This window comes from Pleurodeles waltl, chromosome 8 (genome assembly GCF_031143425.1).
Source record: "Pleurodeles waltl isolate 20211129_DDA chromosome 8, aPleWal1.hap1.20221129, whole genome shotgun sequence".
NCBI lineage: Eukaryota > Metazoa > Chordata > Amphibia > Caudata > Salamandridae > Pleurodeles > Pleurodeles waltl.
In genome coordinates, this window is record NC_090447.1 from 99,542,518 (window position 1) to 99,562,086 (window position 19,569).

The following is a 19,569-nucleotide window of genomic DNA, read 5'->3' on the forward strand; positions in this document are numbered from 1 at the left end:
ACTTAACAATGAATAGCTCTGCCCTCTCCAGACTCCTAGGAAATCTGGAAGCCAGCATCTCAACAGGGATGAAAAGGTGATCAAGTCCGCAATGGCAAAAGATTGGCTGGTGCAGTGGTTCCCAAACATTTTAGAACCAAGCCCCATTTTTTAGAACAAAAAACGTCTGTGACCCACCTACCTTTAATAGACGTGAGGGGTGATTTTTTAATGTAACTAAAGCATCGTGTGGTACTCAGGGGTGTGGAATTTATTAAAATATCTACTTGTCCACGGGACAGGTTGCTTCTCAAATCTACTTGTCCTGTAAAAAGATCTACTTGTCCCTTTGGTGCCATGTAGTGTGGCGCCAAATTATAGTAGCAATCTCATTATGTAAGAGCTCTGATAATAGCCTCTCTGATTATGCCAGGGCTACTACCATAGTAGGGCTTGAATACTAGCAGTTTCAATCCCTACTGTAGCAATTTCCTTATTTTTCCACCTTTCTGCAGATCTGCATACTGGGGCTGGAGGAAGCAGTAAGCAATAGTTCCAGGGCTGGAATGCCTTTGAGTCTGCAAACCTACTAACCTGCATGTTTTAAAGATTTTCACCAGCTTCTCTCTAATATTTTCCCATAATAAAAAAGGTTGGACATTTACTCCTGACAATGGCAGAATTAGAACTTCTTCCAGGGTTGGGAAGAAAGTGGCTGGAGGGAAAATGAACTTGCAAATGCTCAATAGATTTTCACATGAGCAAATCTACACATGCGTATTTACCCATGCTAAAATACAGTTCACAAATATTTTATAGGGGTACGACATATACCATGGGTGCACTTTTGTGACTTTCTTTAAGAATTTGGGGCCACATGTAGGTAGGTTCAGATTTGTGACCCGCAAATTGCGAGTCGCAAATCCGAATGTAGGATGGTGTCCCTGACACCATCTGTGATTCGCAAGGGCTTCGCAAATGCTCACCTCATGAATAATCATGAGGTGGGTCGCAATTTGCGACCCCCTTGCGAATGGCGGCCTCACAGGGATGGTGGCCTGCTGGAGACAGCAGACCACCATGTCTGTGACTGCTTTTCAATAAAGCTGTTTTTTTTTTTTTGTTTTTTTGTAATGCAGCCCGTTTTCCTTAAAGGAAAACGAGATGCATTACAAAAACGAAAAATGAAACGTTTTTGTTTCATTTTTTCAGAGCAGGCAGTGGTCCGCAGGACCACTGCCTGCTCTGAAAAAATGTTTACAGTGACATTCACAATGGGGAAGGGGTCCCAGAGGGACCCCTTCCCTTTTGTGAAAGTGTTAGCACCCATTTGAAATGGGTGCAAACTGAGATTGGTTTGCGCCCGCATTCGCAAAACAATCCTACATTGCACTGCGAGTCGCAATTAGGAAGGGAACACCCCTTCCTAATTGCGAGTCACAAACCTGTTTTGCGATTCGGTAACCAGGTTACCGAATCGCAAAACTGGGTTTGTGCATCGCAATGTTCTTTTTTGCACGTAGCAAACAGCGAAAGTCGCTGTTTGCGACATGCAAAAAGCTACCTACATGTGGGTCTTGGTCCCTAATTAGGTCTGGTGTTAACAAAGACATTTTGTTTTTATTAAACTTCTATTTCTCTCTATTTCGGCTGGCTTTACTGTGAGTGATCGCATTCTTCTCTTCCACAAGGAGCATATTGGCACACAAAGTAGTTTTGTTCCGTGTCAGGAACTACAGTGGCAATCAGTGACGTAATGAAACTGGAGGGTGCCCCTTTGCAAAGAACATGGAGGAGCCCCCTCTCCAGACTCACTCAGGGCAGGTGCTGTGCTGAAGGGGCCCCCTGGAGGGCGGCTGCGGGGCCTTTGTTATGCCACTGGTGGCAACATGTGCTTTTAGAGTTCAAAAACGCTTTGGGAGTTTTTGCCAGTGTTTGTTACAATGTTGAGGACCTGGTAGCTCCCACAACAATAAAGTGTTACAAAAGCCATGTCAAAACAAGACACGCATTGATGAAACTAAAAGACTTATACAAATATGTCAGATCAGTTGGCTTTGTCAGTGTTTGTTTATTTTCATGCTTCCCATAATCGTGTTGAAAATGGTTACACTGATTTTCCATTAGAAATATTTTTGGGAAATACTAGCATGCATCAAAACATTTTACTAAATGACACTTCATTTGCATATAATCAGAGAGCATTCTGGGAGCATTATAATTAGCCTCATCGCCTAAACTTTTCAAACATGTGTATACACGTTTTTTTTTTGTACTGGAACCAACGTCAGTAGTGAAGTGTGACATTAAAACATTTATTTACAGCACTCACCCTAATAATGAAGGTTTTCAAATAATGAACCATAAATACAAGTTCGAACAGCATTATCTCTCGGAAACACAGTACCTCAACTGCAGAGAGTTCCACTCTCTGTAAACAGGCAGCTAAAGGGTTTGTGCTGCAGAGGGTTGGGTCTACTTGTCCCAAGGACAAAGTAAACATAAAATCTTGTTGCCCTTGACCCCAAACAAGATGTCCCGGGCGTCGGGCGATAGGAATTCCACATCCCTGCGGTACTGCATAGTCACTTACAGATGGCAAATTTTCCATTGAAATGGGCAATATATTTGCACAGACAAACAAACAGTTTTACTAACAAAACTATATATCATACAGCACTCACATGTTAATATGTGGAAATGGGGTTTCTGTGAATATTTATGATTTGTGCATCACCAATTGAAGTGGTTTTATTTGTTTAGATGCCATTAAGATCTCAGTTTCCCTTACACTTCAGAATTACAAAATCATATGCTTCCTTTTTCCTTTCCTAGCTGCTGAATGCAAACAGTTAATTTACAAGTGTTTACATTTTGTTTTGTGTTGCCTAAAAACAACATCTGAAGGTTGTCACATAATTTGCTTTAAAAACTCCTCTCACTTTGCAGAGACAAAAAAGTAAACACCAATCCCATGTTAAAAGAATAAGCAGCAACTTTTCAGAAGTCACAGCCTGACATTTGACCTCTGTCATTGAAGCACCGCAAATGTGACAAGATAAACACAAAATTTAAAGGCATCTTAATTTATGGCTCGCACTTTCCCGACCCTCCAAAAATCAGCTTGAGACCCACCAGTGGGTTGTGACCCAAAGTTTGGGGGTGCACTGTCCTAGAGGAACACACAAATCTTTTGCACCTATGTACAAGGTGTCACAAGTGGACACTGCCAATCGCCATGTTACTAAGAAAATTAAAAACACACCAAACATCTGTAAGACACAGGTTTCACTGTTCTAACCATGAGGATAGGCAAGTGACTTCAGAAATGGAAGACAGTGGGAGGATTTCTCCTCTCACAGGTACAGGGTGAGTCCTTCAACTACAATTGCACTGCCACCCCCACCAACTATGCCTTAGCTGGAGATGAAGGGGATGCTTTTGCTAAGATTGGGCTTTGAGAAAGTTGGAGCACAACCTCTGGACTCACTGAGATGTCTGAAACTGTGAAAAAACTCCACAGCCCGACAGCATGCTTCATTTGATCAGTTTAAAGAGTTTCCATCTGCTAGAAATCTTTCTGTTTTGTTACAACGTTGAGCCCCATGTTTTCACTCGATACCTTGGAAACATCAAACACAACATGGTAACAGTGGAACGAGGAGATACAGAATGGCTACAGCTCAAAGTAAAATTTAGAACAAGACACAAAAGCACATCCAACAGCAGAGAGCCAGGACCTGCATGCATGGGCCTGCATGTGTGGATTATGCAAGAGGTTAGTACTTAGCTGCAATGCACTGACAAGTCACTTCTAGGAGCTCAGCAAGGTGGATTAATGGGACAAAGTGAAAAGAGGGTGAATCAAGGACTGACTATGTACACTTTATAGGCCTAGTCATAAGGATCAGTGTTGGTAAAATTAGAAAAAAACAAAATCCGTTTCTGAACCCAAAGTATATTTATTAAAGGACAAGTAAGATGAATTATGTACAGGGAGAATGGCACCAGGGTATCTCTACTGTAAGGAGTGTACAAACTTGTTTCCTTGCTGTACAGAACAACACCAAAGAGCAGCTGACGACTTACTGGTTGTCTGCTCTGAAGACTCACACCTTGGAGTTTCCCATCTTCCCGGGCGAGCAGCAGTAATTTTCCTTCTGTCCCTATTTCTCGTTCACCTGTGGAAATAGATTTTATATCAGAGTTGTGTTACTCTAGATAGACTAAAAGTCAGTGGAAGATGAAAGGCCTGGGCAGTCATGCATATAGTTAGCAGCAGACTAAAGAGCATGAGGTTTTAAACCAGAGCTAGCAGTAGAGCTAAAGGCATCGGAGATCAGGATGACACACACAAACAAAAATTCCATGGCCAAAAATAACATGCAACTAGCTATACACTTTGCAAAGTACAAATGGGTCATACTAAGTTGTTTCATCCAGGGTGGGTGCCGGCGGTGAGAGAGAGAGTTTATGAACATGTGTATATGTAAAACAAATGCTAGGGTATGCCTGGTAGTCCAACATAGCACTGAATATTCTGCAAAAACATAGTATCAATTCTGATTCACCATCAAGATCAACTTTAACAGTGGGATCCTCAAATTAATACAATATTAGTACTTCAACTCAAATCATTGTCTCAAAACTGATGGTACCAACTCACTAGGGACTTCTTCTGGGGTTCCCAGGTTAATTGCATTATCCGCAACTCCCAAGGCGATGCCATTGACTGGAGAACCACAGTTGACTATCTCTGCCAAACACTGGGACTTTCCACAGTCCCAGAGTCGAGCAGTGCCATCTCTAGAGCTAGAAACCACGTTTCTTCCTCGATCCACAATGGCAACATCCAGGATTCCTAAAAATACAAGAACAATTGATATTATCTTTTTTTCTTCAAATCGATTTATTAGCATTTTTTATAAATTATAAGTAACTAAAACACATCTTACACATTACTAAAGAAGAAAAGGTCATTGTGTCAGATATCCATTGTTGTTTCATATAAGGAGCATATACAAGTAATTGACAGGAAAGAACTGTGCCCATGAAGTCCCATAAATCAGTAATCTATACGCTCAACCCTGACTATCACTGTAGTGTCCGCAGGCATTTTCACCAGTGAAATATTTGTGATATCCCTTGAAATTGGATCCATCCCTCTGCCCCATATGTTTCCCTGTTTCTTCCGACAGTCTTTGGCTTCGTAAATAGGTCTTTCAAGCATACAGCATTTATCCATGCTATTATTCCAATCCTAATGCAAAAACAACAAGTTGATGAATGGAATGGTTAAATTAATCTCAGTCACTGGTAATCGCACAGGCCACATCCCAATCCTTCATTTATTTGCCCACCATGCCACCCCAGTCTGGACCCTGCCATATACAAATCAGCCTTGACATTATTCCAGCCTTGGCTCGCCGGGGGCTCCAGCGCTCTCCAGTGTTGCTCTATATCCTCCTACAAATAGTTAGACCATTACAAAGCCGTGTCTTATGGAATCATCTTTTGCCTTAAAGGAGTTAGGTTTACAGAGAGGAGTGGCACAAAGATCCTTTACCCATACATTTTAACCAAAATCCATTCACGAAGGACATCATTTTTATTTCATTCTTACAAAGCACCTAACGTTCTTTTCAGTATGGAGTTTCAGGTGCAAGAGTTAAACTTTTTACTGAGTATCAAACAAATTATAATGTACACAAGGAGTTATTTAACACCTGTAATTCACTTGCTTTGTAGATAAGACTGCGCTATGTAAGTCACATACATGTGAACATGCTATCCGAGCAACAGTTTGCTATAGGAGACTCAGGCAAAAATCATCAGGGAAATATGTGCCTCATTTAAATCAAGAGCCAATATCAAGTTCAGGGCAAGTGGCTGCTTATCGCGTAAGTTTGGCCTTCATTTTACCACCAACTTTAAAGAAGTATTAAAGCAGCAGTCCAAACATGCAAAAGTGTGCCCAAACTGAGGAGCAAAATCAATTACTCCAATTACTATATGAAAACCTATAGCACATGGCAAACCCCAGCTCAAAATGTATATCCATCATGGGGTTTTATGTTACATTAAGACTCTAACCTTATATGATGGGCATATACGAAGGTAAAGATTCCCATGTACATCATGTTTTTAGCACAATAGGATCCTTTCCTCAAACTTTGAATTCCTGAACTTTGTGGTATAGCTACCATTCTAAACCTACCAACTCTGTAGGAGACCTAGAGTGAAAGATGGTACTATGTGGAAAAATGTATTTATTTCAAAGTGTTAGTAAAGATTTGAAGGCAGCCTGACTGTTGTATCAAGAGCCTCTTGTGCTAGATTTTGAGGATTGGAGCACAACGGTGTAGGCTGTCAAGCTGTACTGACGTTTCTCAAATATGAGCGGTCAGTATTCAATTCAGGTGTTCAATTATCTACTCAGAGGAGAGATCTTCAATCATCTTCAGGGAGTTGGATGGCAACTAAAGAAGTGTGGGGATGAATTTGCCCTGTCACTTGTGCTGCAGGTGGTGGAGTGATACTGCGTCATTGTAAGAGCTGGTCCATTCGGCAATGGGTGTATGGTTGTTTTAGTGCACAGAAACACCCTACTAGCTTTAGAAACAAACACAGACGCCAGAATAAAACTCCAGAAAATAAGTTCCAGCAGGCAGGAAAAAATACAGAGATCAAAAAACCCTTCTAACTGTCAAGGCCAAGCAGCAAGGCGATGAGCAAGCAGAAAAGAAGCAGAAACTGGAGACGGAAAGATTCCACAAATCCGGTGAGTGAGCATGCAGTAAAGCAAGAACAATTGCAATGAGATTGGACTCCACTGGACTCTCCCTTAAATAGTAAAGAATAGGAAGTGACAATTCCAGGAAATCGTCCGTCATTCTGGATTGGGAAATAGGACTATAGAAAAAATATTCTAAACATACAAAAACAGAAAATATATTCCTACTTCTAGATTATAAGGTGGTATTAGCACAATATCTCTAAATGACTGCATACAGTGTTCAAAAAGGGAGCTGTAATTTTACAAACTCTACCAGCATGCAGAAAAGAAAGCGCCCCAGAATGTACTGCGCATGCTCGACCAAGTCAAGGCGCGTTAGGAACAAAGGTGGCCCCCAGGGATTCTGTTGTGTCTGAGACTAAGACGTGCCGGTGAACGAGCAGCTGCTCTCGGGAGAGCAGAGCTGTAGAAGAGCCTACACCCTGTGGCAGTGAATGTAGAAGGAAAACTTACAATCACAGTGGTATTAGTGTGAACAAACATGCCTGTAGGTATTCCTGAACATCTTAAAGTGAGGCTGAGACCTCTGCGGTAGTCTTGGTTATTCCAATAAATGAGACAGAACATACTGAAGGATATTCCTTAATGTTATTTCTTTTGAAACTTGAAGGGGAGATCAAGTAGGCTTGGCTAAGGAAGACGTTCAGCACTGAAGTATCTAGCTTCGGAAACTTTTTAGCACCCTTTCCTCACGATGCTCTATAAAAAACTTGTGTCATTTTCAGAAAAATAAATAAATCTTGCTGTCTTCTTTTACAGTCTTTTCTTCACTTAGTTTTGAGATTTTACAAGAGTGAAATTCATTACATTGAATTAGTCCCTTCAATCCTCAGGTAGGGGTTTACAATTTAATAACCTTCTTTAGCATCCTAAGCGGTGCAGTGATTTGAGAATAATGGGAAAGCTTGAGTTTCTGTCCTTTGTTACTCAGACAGGGGCCTCTCCCAGCAGTTAAAGTCAGTCATATGGGACTTGCATAGGTATAAGAATGTCCGTTTTATCTCTGCTAAGACAAAAGTACAGACCAGAACAATAAGTGTTAAACCATGAAAAATGTTGGCGTGTAAATTCATCTTACAAAATGACCTTTCATCATTAAATTGCGCACATTCTAAACACTGTTAGTGATCAAGATTTGTGTGTCAGATTTATGGACCAGAACACCGGTTTTTGTTCAGATGCTCATCTGAATTAAATGAATTATAAGATCTAAACCTTTCTCTCTAATGCAGAAGAGTACGGTCTTGGACAAACCAATAGCAGGCACATATTCAGGAGTGTTAGAAATAAGTGAATGGTGTCTCCAGGGTACTGCCTTACTTTGATTAAAATATGTAAACAAATTAAGAAAACATTGGAGATCATTGACTGGGCAAATGCTAAAGTTAAATTAAGACAGTTTTCCAGGAGAATACATCAAAGTCACAAGAAATCATAGGTTTGAAAGGTATACGCCTAGAATGAGACAAACAAAAGTGAAGCCAAACTGTGGAGGATGCCCTCTTATGGAGGTCTCGGAGGGCCACGAATGACTCGATTTGAGAGGCAAAATGTTTAGCTAAGTAGTTTAGAGAGCAAAATGATGAGGATGACTGCGAATAGGAGACAATATGTTTCAGGATTTGGAACCCAGTGAACGATAGCACCTTTTGCATAGGAATCTATGCATGTGGGTTTAACACAGGAATCTATGCACATAGGCCAGAGACGTGGCATACCTTCATCTTGGATAGATTCATGTGACAAAAGTCAACATGACAGGAACTTGGCAATCAAGTGGAGAGAAGCAATAATCAGCGAAGCAACAGAAATTGCCACAGCGCAAACCCAGCTTTGAGAACACAAAATGGGAGGTCACCCATTAGCTATAAGAAAGAGGAAGACATTTGTTTCAAGGACTTTCAGAACAACGCATACAGAGTGAAATTGTCTAAAGGCTAAAATAGCTGGAAACCAGATTCACATGTCCAGATTCACATGTTTTTGAGCTGGTTTAAGTTTAATGTTTTAATGAAATTTGGATCAGCAAGACGGTCTAAAGTCTGCTCTTTATAATCCAAAATCAAACTTCATACAATCAGACTTTCAAGTGCATTAAAACAAACACCTGAATTTGCAAAACCCTCTGTATCTTTGCAGAAGTTTGAACCATGTATAGGCATGTCTGGATTTTTTAGCTTTCCAAATAAAGGTGATATTAAGAGTTTACAATTTCTTTAAGAATTAGTTTAGGATACAACAGGTAATGGTTCAGAAAATTATAAAGAAGTATAAACTGAACTATCACAGTACCTCCTTTGTGGCCTTGCATTGTTACAGGGCAGCTAGCATCTTCTGCTGACCATATCTTTAACTGAGCATCCATCCCTCCACTCAGAACGACGAGGCCGGAGGGAAAAAACCTGCAGCAGTTCACGTCAAACACATGGCCTTCCAACATCCTCTGGTGCAAAGAGAAGAGTATGAAAACACAAAAGGTTGTATAAAGCAACACTTTAACACATCATACATACCTTATATAAAGCTAATCCATTTAGAAAAATCTGTGGCAACTGGATTACCTCATGCATCAGAAAGAATCACCACAGGAAAATATGAATCTGTATTCTTCAAAATATCGGTCTAGAGTACCCATCAGGACCTATTAGGTCAAATTAACAATACACCAAATGTTAGTGTCAGACTCATTAAGCCCAGAAATATGGCGTTCTTTCCAGTTAATGAGAAATGAAGTGTGGGGGTAAATCGTGTTTTATGTCCTTGTGGACGTGTCCCATTGTACTGGTCTCTTTGACAAAGCACGGATAACATAGGCAAGATTACTTTCATGGGCATGTAATGGCCTCGGTCCAGGGAGTTTATAGCTGAGCCTTCCTTACTCTTATCCAGAGAGTTGTTTTTAGTGAAGGATAATCTCTTGGTTTACTGAGCAAGATGAATGATTTAGGTTTTGGACTGCTCCCAAGTTTACAGTCAGTGCTTGTAACGATACCCAGCTGACAATCTTCAGTCTTTACAGATTTCAAGCCAGAATAAACCACAATGCTACCGGTGTGAAGTTCTATCAAAAGGCAGATATACAAAGGCACAAACTGTTCCTAAACCGAGGCACGACCTCCCACTCCACATTAGAGCCTCCTCCTCCTTTCTGGAATTCCGCAAGAAGCTGAAGATCTGGCTTTTCAAGTAACCAACCTACACTAGGCAGATATATCAGACCTTTGATTTCTGGTTCACAGAGTGAACACTGAGGATGGTGTGAGGCATAAGCTATTGTTTGCATTAGGAATTACATAGCTTAGGTGAATAATTTAGATTTTTCAGGGTTTTTTTGGTGAACCATAGATAACGTCTGTTGCCTTTTCACTGAATTATGTACCCAGTTACATACCCATTGCACGCTACACACGTTGCCACGCACAGCGGAAACAGCCGAATCCCAATAGGAGTAAAACTCTCACTGAGCACAGCCATGCATAGGAAAAGTTGGCAAAGGGTCTGGCCTGCGTTAGACCCTGCAGCCACCCTACAGTGCAATCTACCAGGGCTTACACCAGGCCATAGCCTCAATTGTTTTCTTTTATTAAGAATCACGATTTTTGTAAGAATGGTGAATTTTGGTGCCTCAGTCCTGAATACAAACTGGCAGCCATATGATCACGGCTGATGGAAGAATTGTGATTTTACTTTGTTAAACATTTTGTTCTGTGTTTTTTCTTTTAACTGAGAGGGCCTCTGAGTGCTCCCTAACACTTCCCAGGAGTTGGGGACTTCTTAGTGTGCTCCTCCTAAGCTGCAGAATTATTTTTGTCCAGTGCTATTATTTTAATTCTATCCAAAAATCCAATATTCAAGATAGTGGACAAAAACATGTTGATCCTCTTCATCAGCCGATCACATTCCTTGACAAGTTCAAATTTTAAAGGAATCAAAAGTTTGAGAAACACAAATTTTCAATGGTGAGATGTACAAAAGTATTACCCCTTAACTGGACATCTGACACCTTTAAAAAAAATATATATATATATATATATATATATATACACACACATACATACACTTTTGTTTTACTACTGATATCTCAAGAATTATTAAAGAATAAAAACACATTTTTCTGAGTGAAGTGTGACTTTCATGATGGATTTGAAAAAATCCATTCAGAGCTTTTGCTGTAGGTGCGGGCACATTTTTATAATGGAGCTTACTTGGGAAAACACATTTTTGGACCCTCCACTTAATTTTATTTCTCTTTCACAGATCTGCATGAACACTGCCAGGCATACTCTAGTCAGTGCCAAATGTGGTGCACATCCGTCCATGGAGTTAAATGTTATTGGAGAATCAAAAAACGCCATTTCATAGCCTAGGTGGTCACAAACCCTAGTGCAAGCAATGAAACTATCCCCCAGCCTATATTAAAACTGTCTCATGAATGAGGTGTAGTGCACCCCTGGATCCTTGTGCCACAGCACCAGCTTCACTCATGTAATTTACAAGTCTCCAAGTTCCTCGTTCTACTTGTCTTTCCATCTTGCCTCCCAATCTCCCTCCCGCTCTCCTCTTCCTCATCCATTTAATGCTCTTCCCTCTATCCCCTTCTTCATTCTCTCTCTTTCCCCTAGTCTTTCATTCATCCTCATCTTCTTCCTCCTTATTTCTGGTTACTTTCTGTTTTATTTCCTTTGCCCACTTTGCTCAATTTTATCTCATTTCTCTTTTCCTCTCAACCTTATTTCATTCTCCATTCTGTCACATTTTCCTACCCTTGTCTGGTTTATTTTAACACCTCCTTTTTTTCATCCATCACTTTCTTCTCTCGTCTTTATTGTTCCTCCTATACCCCCTTAAAAGTAAAACCTGCCTAGCCCCTAGTATGCGCAGCGTCTAAATAAATAAACAATAAGAACAGGCAGCCTCTAAAATAACTTCAGCTGGCACAGGGTAGACTGGGCCCCCTCGAACCTCTGGGCTCTGGTGCATTGCAGTGGCTGCACCAATGGTAGCTATGCCACTGTTTCAATGGAAGGTGTGTTTGACCACAGCGGAGAATTCCAATAATATATATTTTTACTGAAAAAATAACTACAGCCAAAATGAGGTTATGGTTAGAATTGGTTAGAACACCTTAATGTATGTTAAACAAAATCCACACTTAGGGCAAAGTTATTGTTACCAAACAAAACTTAAAAAACTGAATCCTTGTGCACGTTATGGTTTGCATGGCTGGTGTACAAGTGACAGCTGTACCCTGCGTCCAACCCTCAATGGGCAACAAACACCACAGTGTATGGTTGAAGGCAGTGGATGTGCACCTCCTTCCGAAGAACACAATGGAGGCTGGCCACAGGGGTTGGTCTTCAGCCCAACATGCTGCGTGCAGCCAACCCTTACTGCACAAAGCCATCTGGCGACCAAGTAGTGACTGGGAGTTTTTGCAAAAGGGTGGGAGGATTACAGATTCCTAAAGAATACATATGGACATAAGACCAAAACAGGTTGTAGGATAAGTCCAGCTACTGCAAGACTGCCTCCAAAGAAAGGACTTTTTTGTAAGACTTCCATACAACAGGTCATACTAACCTCACTTTCTGCCCTGTAAATTGATTATTTGACCAATTATTGTGTGATCGTGTCTGCCGACAGAACTCTAACCACTCATAACATACACTACTCAACCACTTATCTATGAAGCATTTGAAAACCTCTGAACAAAGCATCACTAACCTACTCTTCGGGAGTCCTCATTCTTGAAGAAATCAAACTTAGACTTAGGATCCATCAACAACCACCTCATCTCTAAAATGTCATCCTAGCAAAAGTCAAGGAAGCAAGCTTACCAACTCCGCTCCTGAGGTACATATGTTCCAGTTCAAAAACACAATCTGCATTAGCTCACATTTAAGAAGTACTCCAGTCCCCCTCGACCCGGACAAAGACCAACAAACAACAGTGATCCTCTTTGACCTCTACGAGTAAAACAATGCAGATTACTACATACCAGCTGCAAACTGGTTGAGGAAGTCTGGAACACTCCTCTCCAACTGAAGCTAAAAATTAATTCAACTGATTCCACATAAAGGATCTCTTGCAGGTCCTCAGGATTCTCTAGGTGCCAGTCCTTTTAAAAAGGCCTACCTGCACATCTTTGGACAAGTACCTGCAATGTAATGCCCATAGTTCTAGGGACATATGGGAGCATTACCCAAGTCCTGGTCTTTTGGGTAACATCCTAGAACCAGTACGAATAAGAATTAATACTGCCTGAAAAGTCAAAAATCAAAGTTCTGGTGGCAGGCAGTGATTTCACTTCAGATATGCCACTCACCTGTGTCAACTCCAACCCAAAAAGCAAAAACATGTGCATCCTGTTTCAACTCTCATACGTTGCTCTGTGGCAAGGAAAATAAACCATCAACTTGAGAAGTTGAGGTCTAGCTGTGACTTTTCAGTGTGGGCCTACCAAGAAAGATGTAGAGGCATTTGTCTCATATGTTCTGGGTTGACAACTAAGGGACATGATTGATTCATCCCTGCTGGCCCAAGTAAATAGCTGGAAAATATCATCTTCACACAAGCTTTCAGAAACTCAAACAGCTTTGCAGAACCACCAACCTCCTATCTTCTGGATAATAGACTGGATCGCACCTGCTAGAACATATGACTGCTGTGGAATACACACTACACACAGGTAAAGACTCATATTCCATTATGACTGGTGCTCCAGTGCACACAGGATCCAACAAAGTGCCTTGATTAAAAAGATTAACGACTACTACATGTTCTTCTGCACACCATTGTAGCCTGTGTTTATATTCAAATGAGGTTACAAAAATCAGATAGCCAAAAGACTGCACTTTCACATCTTATACCCTACTGTGAAAATCCTACATTGTTTCTGATGCACATGTAGAATTTATAGGTTAATCAAAGTCAATGTTTATTTACAAGGTTTCCATTAGTGTGCATACCCTAGGTTCACCATTGTTAGTCTGCCAGATTTTCATGGTCCCATCAGAGCTTGTGGACACCCCAAGTCCTCCTCCACTGGAAATATCCAGACATGTGATCTGTATGTATAAAAAGAAAGCATATATATTTAAAAACTCCTCAAACTACAACGATCAATTAAAAGCAGAATTTAATGAATTTGATAGAACTGTCATAGCCTTCCAAGGAATTAAAGAACAGATGTCTTAGATCCACGTGACCTAACAGCAACACACACACACTGTGCTACATTTCCTTACCCCTCTTGCGAATAAGCCAACCACCCTATTTTGCTACATAGTGGTGTTCAAGTAGTTTGTTAGTGGTCAGTCAATAGTAATAGTTGTAGTAAGATTCCTAGTTCATTGTAAATGCAGTATAGCTTGCCATAAAAGCAGATGAGATCTTATAGATACCAACTGACAAGGAAACAAAAACCTCACTAAACATCTGAAAACAAACTGCAAAAAAAACAGAATAAGAACTGTTATTCAACCACGATCTCACTGACATAAATGCATCATAGGTGAGAGGCTTTGTTGCAGTTATGAAACCAATAGGTATCAAACTGCAAAATCTTTGGCTAAGTGTTACAATAGATGTCACTTGCATTCTCCCTCACTACATTCCATTCCATTTATTTCAGGTGCTAATATAATGCCAAGCATGATGTCTTTAATGATCTGTTGTCATTATGCAAAAGCAATAAGCAAATTTGTCAATTTTAATGAGAAAGGAAGTCCTGGTGTGAAATTAGCTCTTGTGGTGCATGACAAACAACTTTCAGCCAGAAGGGATACCCCTTTTTAGCAGTGAATCAGCAGTTGTTGTTGAGGTCCAAATTTGCAAGGGTGAGGTGGGGTGAAAGCACTTACTGAAACTGGACAGGAAGGAGACCTGATCACTCTCAGGCCCTCCGCTTGACACTAAGGCAGTTAGTAAGTAGTCTGCATGGTCACCTTCATTTACCACTTGTGTACAGGAGCCACTAACTCTATCCAAATCGTTAACCAAGTTGCTCCATGGAGATGTAGCAAAGTCGAGCACTAGAGGGTGTCGGGAGTTAGAAAATCAGATCAAATATCTAGGAAGATGGCTATCTATGCAGTGTACCGAATGCAAGGGGACACTATGCAGTTAGTCCAGGCGACCCTTATTGATTTACAGGGGTTAAAATAATAATCCCAAATGCTCTCTTCTGTGGTAATGTGGGCAAGCAGTTTAGGCTTATCAGAGGGTAGTGCTAAGCATTTGTTGTACACACAGTGTTAATAAACGTGAAACACTCAAGAAGACTCAAGACCAATGTTTAGAAAAAAATATAGTTACTTTTACAGAATGTTTCGACACCAGAAAATCTTCAAAGGAGGTAAGTACTGTTGCAGTGTATCAATTTTTGCATGTAAGTAACAAGTTCACTCAGAGTTACATTTACATGGTAAAGGACTTCCAGTGTACAAAGTACATTTACCGCATAGAGGTCTTTGCAGTTGATTCTTGGGGTCCACTATAGGTCATAGGGTGCTAGGGGCATAAGGTCACAAGGAACAACAACAGTTCAGTTTTACCTGCCCTGGGTCATCTGGGTGCAGAGGTGTTTGATGGGTCAGGTGCGTTGCGCACTGCACGGTTGGTGTAGAGAGACGCCACCTGGAAAGAGGCTGCAGAGGAGGACATGGAGACAAGTCTGGGAGCTCCCAACAGGAGCTCAGCAGGTAGGGATCCTGGATGCATGGGAACACCCTCCGTTGTTGTGGACCTGGGCTGTGGAGCTCGGGTACAGTGGGTTTTGGTCATCGGGTGGTCCTGCGTCAAGGCACACATGGTTCCTGGTTAGACCTGCAAGAAGGGGACAAAACAAGGGAGCTGGTACACCCTCAGTGATGGCCTCTGTGATGCTGACGTCCTTCGACGGCTGGTCTCTGGTTGCGGCGCTGAAGTCCGGGTTGGGCTTAAACAAGCATTGGTTGCTACAATGGGTAGAGTACCCTGGGTACAGGTGAAGGATGGCTCCAGTAGTTCCTGGTGTCGTCTCACTTGGTGGGGAGATCAGTCTGTCCTCCTGGAGCATGATGAACTCCTTCTGGACAGCTGCTGCGTCAGTGGATCCGGTGGTCAGCAGTATGCTGAACAGGGGGTTGTGCTTGGTGCTTGTAGAGTGCAGAGAAGTGGCTTCTCCACTTCAAGGGAGATGCTGACGCCTTGGTGTACTGCTGAAGGTCCTCTGGGGCTTTTGGAGGATGCACAGCCGCATGCTATCTTAGGTTGTCACGGGTGTCAGGACAAGAGCAGGTAGGCAGGCAGGGTTTCACTCCCACGTCCACCAGCAGTCCACAGTTCTCACTTCTTTGGCTCTTCTTGGTCAGACAAATCTATTCTTCTGGTGTCAGGGGGCTACCTATATACTGAATTTAGGGTTGTTATGGAGCGTGTAGAGTAGTAGCCAATGAGCTACTTACCCCTGGGGTGGCTACACCCCCTATATGACGACTTTCTCTGGAGAGAGGGCATAACCTTGTCCCAAAACTGTTAATTCACCAACAACAAGATAGTGGAACCCTTCATTCACAAATCACATCAGGCAGCCCACCTTAGGGGTGTGGCTAGCCTGGTAGCGCAACAGTGCTACTGCATAACTAATTTCCAGTCTGTACTGGTTCCAATGTGGGCTCAGGACAGTGGGTGGCATCTCCCAGGTCCAGGGGCAGTAGGGGCCACAAATCAAAGGCAGCAGGGACTTTGCAGCCACTGGGCTGGATGAGGTGATAACACCTTCCTCCGGACAAGACATTGTTTCTGGCCTCTGAGAGCACGGGCTCTCACCTCGAGGGGGGTCAGAAACATTTCTGTGGTGGGAAGCTGGTTGATACCAGTCAGCCAGCACACTAGAGTACTAGTAGGTTTTTGGGGGCACCTCTAAGGTGTTAAAAAAAAAAAAAAGAAGACTGAATGATTTTGAATGTCATATTGTTTTGAAAAGTGATGCTTGTCCTCAAGTATATAAAGTGAGAAACATTTCGATATTGCTTAGCGAGGAGGTGGAAAAGGAATTGGAATATTTGGTTAATGCTAACATCATAGAACCTACTGAATCCTCCAAATGGATTTCTCCGATAGTAGTAGTAGCAAGACTGAGTAATGGCAAGATTAGGTAGAACATTGACATTTGTTATTTAAATAATAACACAGTAGTGGATAAATGTCCCTTTCAGAAACTGTCAGAAATGTTAGCATTGGTCAAAAATGGCAACTGGTTCACCGCCATTGATCTCTCAGCAGCATACCACCAGATTCCATTAAGTACAGAAAGTAAGACGTTTACAGCACTCATCACTCATAATGGGTGTTTCAAATATAAGAGAATGCCATTTGAGTTGGCATATGCTGCTGCTATTTTTCAAAGGCTCATGCACAAGTTGTTCGGCAAACCATAAGAAAGAATGCAAGGTGATTCCGGGATGGCATTTTGATTTTTGGCAAAACAGGCAGGAACATGATAAAATTCTAGTGGATGTGTTGGGTGTCCCAGAAGAGAAGGGGTTAACTGTTGAGCATTCTAAATGCAAATTTGCTGTGCAGTCTGTGACTCACCTAGGTCATGTATTGTGTGGAGAAGGTGTAACTACTAAACCTACATTAGTGGAGACTATCCGTAATGCTCCACACCTAGTGAGCAAAGACAAAGTGAAGTCATTCCTTGGGCTGGCGGAATTTTATGCTAATTTTGTAAAGGGCTTCTCCCATAGAGTGTAGTATAATATAAAGCAACTGCTAAATTTTAAGGTGAAATTTCAGTGGTCAAAAGAGTGCAAAAAAGAATTTGATTAAATAAAGGACGCAGCTGTAAGACCTTTGTATTGAGACGTCTGACCCTGAATTAGAAAATATTGTTACTGTGGATGCTAGTAAAAAAAAAAAAAAAAAAAAAAAAAAAAAAAGAAGGAGTAGGGGGGAGTTCTTTATCAAATGGATTCAAAAGATAAAGAAACAATACTACCATATGCTTCACATGCATGATCACCAGTGGGAGAAAAATGTTCAGTAATTGAGAAGGAGACTCTGGCTTGTATGTGGGCTCATGAGCTTTTTATATCGTGAGTGGGGTAAACAATGCAGGGTGTGCAGTGACCACAAACCTTTAGTAAAACTAATGACTACAGAAAGGTTGTTAAGCGCATCAGCCAGAATTGCAAGGATGTTGATGAGATTACAGGTTTTGTGGAGTATGTGCCTGGTAAATGAAGTTTTCTTGCAGATTTTTTATCAAGTTTGCCTACTGCCCTACTGTTGCGTTGGCTTTCATTGAACCAATGAGGCTGCTGGATTTGGGTGGCAGCCTAACCTGAACTGTGGGGAACGGAGTCCAATTCCACACCATGTGACAACTGTCTGCCTAATCCGTTTCCAGCCAGCTAGCAGCACCTCATCTCTGTGGCAACTGGGCATATGACATTATGACTTCTCAGGGAAATCGTGGTGGGTCGGATCTCATCCTTTTCTCTCATTTACATTAGTCTCACACATGCAAAGACAAGCAGAGGCAGAAAAATGGTTCATGAGATTTATTGAATCAGCTGCATCTTAGATAAAATGGGATGAAACCAATAATTAGAATGATGAAACATACTAGAAGCAACATGGTGACAAGGAAAGTGAAACGCAGGAAAAGTCCCACCATACTGTCACTATACAAACTATATGCAATTCCTACCTAAGCTATGTTAGAGCACAGCAGGATAAGCCCTAATCCGCCCTTTAGGATTCCCCCTTCGAAGACATCATCCCCCATACCAGAGCATGATGGTAGTGAAGAGGCCGGTTATCTTTAGAGACAACATCCCCATATGGGCCAGGGAACTGGTGGTCTCAGCGAGCAGCTGTAACGAAGTCAGACAGCATGCGGTCTTTGTCATCTGGCTGGGACCTCCCTCTAATGTGCATGGGACAAGGAAATGTTTTTTTATAATAAAACAGCTGATGTTCAGAGAAAATGACACCATGTAAAAATATGTGTGTTTCTGGGAATGTTAGAGATGCAGTGTACCACTTGTGCCCACAATCCCATCTCGCTGCAGCCTTGAGGAATGCACAGAGTTAAAGAATGTCGTGCTAAGAAAAGTAATGCTTTCCTAGGCAAAGTGACAACTAGATAAAGAAAATAAAACACCACCACAAATGTGGCTGATTCTAAAATAATAAAATGAAGCAGAATAAAATGTTACTAGGCCAAAGGGCACAAGCAGCAGGCCTAGTCGCTAAAATAACTTGCCCAGAGACATCACTAAAATGGCTCTACAACAACACAGAAATGACAATGAGTGGGATGACTTTCAGATTCCACTAATTCATGATCAAGGAATGTCAAGATTGAAAAAAGAAAATTGAAAAATGTATATGCCAAAGATACAGTACTACGGCAACGTATAGGGTCTGTAGAACACGGCTGACCAAGGAAATCACTAATTCCTAAAGAGTTGAGTCATTTTTGGAACATTAAGAATGAGTCATCAGTGGTCCACTGATTTGTACAGGATTGGTCTACCTTCATCATTGAGAAATAATATTGTGAAATTGTGCCATGAAGGTCATGGTGGTATTATGAAAACCAAACAAAGAGTAAAAAGTGGTATTGGAGGCCAGGCATAGATATTTGCACAGAAAGGATGGTAAGGAATTTCTTGTGGTGTGCCAATTCAAATAAATCTTTAAGAACTTTAAGGCCTAAAATGTGTGATGCAATAATTCCCAAGAAGCCTTGGAACATGGTGGCCATGGACATAATGGGGCCAATTGGTACTCCGGTTAAA

The 19,569-nt window shown here is 41.5% G+C and overlaps 1 protein-coding gene across 1 annotated transcript in view; it reads right to left on the bottom strand.

The window, feature by feature from the left end:
- PAAF1 (proteasomal ATPase associated factor 1) overlaps positions 1-19,569 on the bottom strand; it is a 65,782-nt gene that overhangs the window by 33,110 nt on the left and 13,103 nt on the right. Inside the window, exons 5-8 of the mRNA XM_069203829.1 lie at positions 13,744-13,842; positions 9,068-9,218; positions 4,646-4,840; positions 4,069-4,160 (exon numbers count right to left, since the gene is read on the bottom strand). Coding sequence (XP_069059930.1) covers positions 4,069-4,160; positions 4,646-4,840; positions 9,068-9,218; positions 13,744-13,842 — 537 coding nt within the window. The remainder of the gene's footprint in view (positions 1-4,068; positions 4,161-4,645; positions 4,841-9,067; positions 9,219-13,743; positions 13,843-19,569) is intronic.